General features: G+C 41.7%; 1 protein-coding gene and 1 pseudogene across 1 annotated transcript in view; both read right to left on the reverse strand.

Annotated features, from left to right (window-relative positions):
• The window catches only part of POLR3B (polymerase (RNA) III (DNA directed) polypeptide B), a 184867-nt gene that overhangs the window by 126632 nt on the left and 50953 nt on the right, over nt 1-7282 (reverse strand). The window contains exon 11 of the mRNA XM_006865254.1: nt 2593-2712. Within this exon, the coding sequence (XP_006865316.1) occupies nt 2593-2712 (120 nt within the window). The remainder of the gene's footprint in view (nt 1-2592; nt 2713-7282) is intronic.
• On the reverse strand, nt 196-1398 carry LOC102823094 (annotated as a pseudogene).

A 7282-nucleotide genomic window follows, 5' to 3' on the forward strand; every position in this document is an offset into this window, starting at 1 on the left:
CCTATCACAGGTCAGAGAGAAAGACTCAGGCAGGATTGATCCACTGGAATCTGGTTTTGCTACATTCTAGTCACAATCCCAAACAGAATTTGTGTTTCAACCCAAGACCATATGCCTGACCCACTATTCCAACTATTTCCGCCAGGACGCCTTAGCCTGTGAGAAAGAGTACGTTAAGCCTCTGAGCAGCATTGCTTAGAAAGTCCTGTATGTGAGGAACTCTTTCATTGTCTTGGGTACTGGCAGTACGAGAACTTGGTAAGTTGTCAGGAAACTGCAGAGAACTTTTTAGCACAAGTGCTTTAGTGACGAGAAGACCTGAGGGGCTGTCCAGAACTGGACGTGGCCATCTTTTGTCCCTGTGGCAATCACTCCACCATGTGGAAAAAAGGTGCAGCAAAGACCATTGGTCATGGAAGCAAATGCAATGGGAGTTTTCAGTTCCAGGGCCCAGATCCTGAGGAGTCTGTCATTTGCCTCTGTGGCAAAGTAAAAGCCATCCAGGAGAGAAGCAGACAGAGCTCAGTGAGCTGATGTGTACGTCACTGTCGTCCATGGGACGGTCCAGCTGGGTGTGGCGGAGTTATCGCAGCCTCTCGCCAGAGTAGGGGTCCCACATGGTCACGCTGGTATCATAAGAAGCAGTGACAAGCAAGGCCAAGTCGTGGGAGAAGTCACAAGAGACAACACTGCTTTGGTGGCCCTCTAGCTTCCGAATTAATGTGTAAGACTGCATGCTCCAGAGAAAGACAGACTTCTCTCCCGCTGTAGAACACAGCATACTGCAGTCCGGAGAGATGGAGCAGCAGTACACCCACTGTAGGTGGCCCGGTAACACCTGGATCTGTTTACCATGTTTATTCAGGTCCCAGATGTGAAGAGTCTTATCCAGAGATGCAGACACCAGAATCAGACTGCCAGTAGGCGTGAAGCGTGAAGACATCTTGGTGGCCGGAAAGGTTCAGAAGCAGGAACCCTGTCTGCACCTCCCAAATCTTGATCTGCCCATCGTTGAGCCCCGTGGCAAGGATCAGGCACGACACGTCTGGCACCTGGGGATGGTGGCGTGCCCAGAGCCTCCTGCACAGGGGAGAGGGTCACGGGCTGAAGGCCAGGCCCCAGACAAATGGACCGCAGTCCAGGGTCTTCTCTTTGGGGCTGCCTCACCCTTTTGGATCATTTTGCTGCTTCAAACCCTTTAGGGATAAACTGTTCTTCCAGCCTCCAGGGAATCATCTTAATGATGCAGTGTCCTTGAGACCAAGCAAACCAGGAGCCATCTGGGGAGAAGGCGACACTCCAGATTTCACAGCTGAACTTCCAATCAAACTGGTGGGAGCACCCAGGTTTGAATTCAGCCAGCAGAAGTGGTTCCTCTCTGGTCTCCACGGTGGACATGTGGTTCCTGTGATAGGCAGCGGGTGCCTCAGCCCCCCAGGCCGTGGGCCCTCATGCCGCCCCAGCGCCCCCCCTCGGCCCCCCACCCCACCACCACTGCTGCCGCCCCCGCTGCCACCTGGAGAGACCTACATTTCATTTTTGACAACCTCCAATTTTTCTAGTTTCATACTTTATACATTTCATGTTCCAATTATTAATGGATGTTTGCAGTTGTTTCTCCTCATTTAAGTTGTGCCCCATCCTCAAATGAAGGTCCTGAAATTATCATCATAGTCAGCTCTACTTTGAGGATGCAGCTATATCCCAGTCATATTCTGAGTGGATTCCAGGTTCATCTTCCGGGTTGTTATAAGATCATAGAAAATTGCAGGATTTGTGGAAGTGGAAAGTGACCTCATAAATGCATTCAGATTCAATTTTATTTCATGGTTATGAAAATAGTCTAGCACATAAAACCCTATAACTTAGAAATAGTAGTATTTATATTGATTCTTGCCAACAGTCCACATGCCAACACGGCCAAACTCTGTTTAATAATAAACTAGTATCATTAATCCTGGTGTAGCACTGTAGGAGAACATTGGACAGGGTCGCTATGAGTTGGAACCAACTCAACAGCACTTAACAAGAACAACATTAAAAAATAAATATTGAGCACTGATTTAAAGGTCAAAAGATGGAATCTAGCTCTCTCCCTGACCAGACGTAACCCACTGGGTGACACAGCAAATCCCCAGGTTGTCTGGACCTGCACATCTTCATTTTAAGGGAAAAGATCTGATCATATTAACTCTGAAATTCAAGGTCTAGCAGATTAGCTCATCCAATAAACATTTACAAAGTATGTATACAACCAAGGCACTGTAAGTTTATTTTAATTGACTTAAAACTTTATTAAGACACCACCTTTGTCCTTCAGAACCATGAAATCTAGAAGCATTAATAAATGTATGAATATACAATAACTGTAACTCAAGACAGAATGAGCTATGAAAGAATACACATAAGGATGATGTTGATGATGTAGCTAAAATTCTCTGAGCACAAAGAAACTACTGATCATCGAAAATTATTTCCGGAGGGGCAGTACAGTGATTCTCTGTTCCTAAGGAAGCAGACAGTAAACAATGTAACCTCTCATTCACAGTTCTTTAACAGAAATTCACAGACTCCACAATCATTATCACTCACCGGTACATGGGTAAGAATGGTGGATGCCAGGAGCTCTCTCGCTTCTTCTATTTTGGTTTTTTTAGGTCCACCTCCCCACATCCTTTGCCTTCTCACTTTGTTACCTATATACTTTAATGCCTATAAAAACAGAACATATCATAATAATGTTAATAACATTTTAATAACTTCATTACCAAGGATAATTTAGTAAGCATATACCCAAACGTTGGTTTTATAGAAGCTGCATTAGGGCTAGTCAAAACGAACATTTGTAATTAATCAATGATAAAAAAGCCTAACACACTATAATATGCTGGTTCTCTCTTTTTGTTTTTAATTACACTTGGTTCATATATATTTTAAAGCATAAACAAAGTAAAAGAAACAGCAAATAGTTACAGTATGTATGACAGACAAGCATTAAAATTCCGAATGCACAAAGTTCTTTTACAAATCTATTCTATGAAAAAAAACGACACCAGTGAAAAGCATTCACAAATAATTTACAAAAATGTGAGCAAAGATGTTTACAATTTTTCATTGATAAGATTGACAAAGACATCTGACTTACAATGGCGTTCTTCCCTTGGTCTGGTGTGAGTAGACTGATTTTTTTTAAGCTTTCATTATTATTGCCTTTTATAATCAGTATCTTTACCAGTGTGACTGTCTTAGTTTATCTGGTACCGCTATAACAGAAATATCACAAGCAGATGGCTCTAACAAACAGAAATCTATTTTCTCACAGTTACAGAGGCTATTGTTTTTACAACAATTCGCACTGACCAGTCCCCTCTGCTATCCTTACAATCGTTCTATGTTTGAGCCAATTGTTATAGCCACTGTGTGACTCCACCTCTTTGAAGGTCTTCCTCTTTATCTCTGACCCTCTGGGTCTACCAAGCATGATTCTTTCTCCAGGGACTGGTCCCTCCTGATAACACGTCCAAAGTACACGAGAGAAAATCTTGCCATTTTCACTTCTAAGGAACATTCTGACTTGACTTCTTCAAGCACAGATTTGTTCATTCTTCTAGCAGTCCACAGTATAGCCAATATTCTTCTCGTCAACACCGTAATTTAAAGGAAACAACTCTTCTCTGATCTTCTTTATTCATTTACTAGTTCTCACATGTATGTGATGCGACTAAAATGACCAAGGCTTGGGTCAGGTGCACCTTAGTCTTGTTTTTTTTAAAGTTTTTATTGTGAATTATGTGATAGTTTACATGGGAGAACATCAGCTTTACATTCATCCAATCATATTTCGTTTCCTTGTAATGATTACAATCCCTTCCATGCATCATCACACAACCAAAGGGTACAACCTGGAAACCAGCACACAGTCCCTCTCCCTCCCTGAGTCCACAGTCCCCAGATGCTCCATCTCTCCATATCATCATCTCTGCCTCCATCTCTGACATCACTGCTTCCCTGAGTATAGAGTCCCGGACTCCGCTCTTCTCCCTTGATGGTCCCAGGGACCTCCGCTCCTGGACTGCAAAATCAACCACTCCTCTCTTTTTGTTATAAAATGTCTACCTTTACATTTTCAATGCTCACAGTCAGTCCTGATAGCAATTATTCAGTATTGTACCCTAAGAATCTTATCTCCATCTCCTTTTTTCAGTCCTGTCCAGGCAGATTGGAAACCACTCAGTGGAGATTCTACCTTCCCCCACTCCCTCTGGAAACTAGGCTCCCTCATGAAAGCTTGTAGACCAGTCACTTCTTGCCTTTGTAGCTCCCCACCCCCTTTTGGGTAGCCAATGTCTAAGCTGCCCATCTCTGTCAACCCTGTGTACCAAGAGGGTGGCAATGAACCTCACTGTAAAGATTTGTTCCCTCTTTTGAGCTACTATATCCATAAGTATAGGTCAAGTTCATTAAACTGTATCAGATTACTCTTTTTTCCTCCTCTTCTTTCTTCTTCTAGTTGAGTTCTGATCATCCACCCACTGAAGCCAGGTCAAGTGGGTACTATCTGCAAATACGGGTGTTCTTGTGCATCTCTCCTCACTTCATATCAGCTGGACGCTTCACTCTCCACTCTAGAACTCTGTGGCCATGTCACTCACTGTCTCTGGGCTCAGGAGGCCCTGGTCTTGCCATACTGCTGGCCAACCAGGTCTCAACCTGAGTTCACAGGAGTCTATTAATCGTGGTCGGACTTAGCTCACAACCTCATTGTGGTTCTTCCCCAACTTCCCCTTACCAGTGACCAACGTGGTCACCAGCCAGACCACATGCCTGCTTGTGTATTTCCCTTGAGTCTTAGTCTTGGAAGGGGGTTTGCCCCGAGGGGACCTGACCACTTGCCTTGATGGCTCCCAGCGAACAACTTGCTTGTTCTTGTAGTAGTCAATTGGACTGCCGTTAATGTTTTTTATTTTCCCTGTTGGTCTTTCAAGAAATATCTTCTGTTCCTCTAGCTGCCTCAGGCTGGTCTGCTTGTTCTTTCAAGTGGAAATCTCCCACCTCAGAAGATTCTGGATGGGGTTCATGATTTCACCTATGGTTTTATGCAATGCAGACTCGGCAGAAAGCTCCTTCACTGGGCAAGTTCTAGCCCCATTTTAGGTATTCCAATCAGTTACAGGCCGAAGAGTGGTTCTCTTTTCATGTTATAATATGTTTTCTTTCCATAAATTGCACATGATCATTAAAGAAGAATTAGAAAATATAAGGAAAGAAAAAGCAGCTATCAACCCTTCCACTCAGAGACAATCTCAATGGACATTTCTGGGTAATATTTTTCCCCTCAAAAGGAAATCATACAGTGACACCACAGATGTAGGCAAAGATGGGGTTGTGGAGAGAGGGAGCAGCCGAGGACCCTAGATTCATGGGAAGAGAGGGACTAAGAGCTGGCAGCCAGGAGGCAGACTTGCAGAATGTGCCCTTAGGTGGTGTAAATTATTATATATGCCTGAGTGTTGGAAAAATAAAAAGAAAAGAGCTAAAATGAATAAAGAGAAATACTGTTAACTGCATTTCTCTCTATTCATATATTTCACGTATTATCCCCTCCATGTACCTCTATGGGTACCCATAGAGGGGATTCCAATCATTATAAAGAAACAAGGGTATGATTTGTTGAAGGTAAAACTGATGATCTGGCCTGTAAACTTTCACTCAATTCACAATGAAAACTGAAAAAAAAAAAAAAGGGAATCATACCGTAAAAGGATTCTAAACTAAACTAAAAGCTATAAAATATTGCTGAGAAGTAAGAAAGGGTAAAATGAGGGTTATGCCATTTTCCTGGACTCAAAGACTCAATATTGTTTAGATAGAATGGAAGATCCAATATTATTTAGCTGACTTAACTGTAAAACATTGCTAAAATCCTCTCCAAATTGGCCATAATAGCTAACTAGATTCCTGATCAGCTTTAAATAAAAACTGACAGGCTGATTCTCAAATTTACATGCAATTGCAAATAAATGAGAGAGCTAAAACAATGTAAGGAAAACTGAAAGGATTTACATTACCTGATCTAACTATAAATTCAAACTTTACAATGAATTGATTTTTAACAAACATGCTGAAGCAATTTAATGGAAAAACCACTTCAAGAATTTGTGTAAAAGCAATTAGACAGCCGTAGGTGAAAAAAAATCAACCTTTTACCTCACCTCACACAAAACAGAAAAGAGAATTTAAGATGGATTTTAGACCTAAATGTAAAAACTTACTATAAAGCTTCTAGAAGAAAACACATTGTCGTAGCTCTTTTAAGGTGCCGTTGAGTCGCTTCCGACTCACAGCAACCCTATGGACAACAGAACGAACCACTGTCCATACAAGAAAACATAGGAGAATACCTTCCTGACCCTGACTTATTTAAACAGGACATAATAACCATAAAAGTCATTCAAACACAAACATTCATTATAATCCAATTTTATCAAAATTAAAAACTGTTCATGAAAAGTTACAAAAAGTGAACAGAGAAGTAAAGGACCGTGAGAAAATATTCACATTACATATATCTGACAGAGAGTCTTACAGCCAAGGTACATTAACCAACCAAAGTAAACAAAGGTTTCAGAAAGTCAATAAAAAGACAACCCAGTAAGAAAAAGAGGACTTGATTTGAACAGACACGTCACAAAAAAAGACATACAAAAAGCCAATAAGCAAATGAAAAAGTGTTCATCATCATTAGTCATCAGGGAAATGCAGACTAAAACCACAGTGAGATGCCACTACCAAAAAAACAACAAAACCCAAACATTTGCCATCAAATTGATTCTGATACATGGCGACCCCATGTGTGTCAGAGTACAACTGTGTATTCAAAGCTGTGAACTTTCAGAAGCACATCTCCCAGTCTTTCTTCTGAGATGTCTCCAGGTGGTAAGAGCTGCCAAACTTTGAGTTAGTAGTTGAGCAATTAACCGCTTCCACCACCCAGGGCATCCACACATCCAGTAATGAACTTATCATGAACCTACAGGAGAGAGTTCAGTCCTGATATGGCGCTGTAGGATCAGCAACGGACTGCCAACTACAGGGTTAACAGTTCAAATCCTGTAGAGAGTCTCTATGAGTGAAACCAACTCAATAGCACTAACAACAATAGGACAGAGAAGAACTGCCCCAGGGTTTTCAGAGCTGTAAATTATTATTACTATTATTATGCTTTGGGTGAACTTTACAATATAATTTCCCATTTATGTTGTTGTTAGTTGCCATCAAGTAG

This window comes from Chrysochloris asiatica, unplaced genomic scaffold, assembly GCF_000296735.1.
Source record: "Chrysochloris asiatica unplaced genomic scaffold, ChrAsi1.0 scaffold00076, whole genome shotgun sequence".
Taxonomy (NCBI): Eukaryota; Metazoa; Chordata; class Mammalia; order Afrosoricida; family Chrysochloridae; genus Chrysochloris; species Chrysochloris asiatica.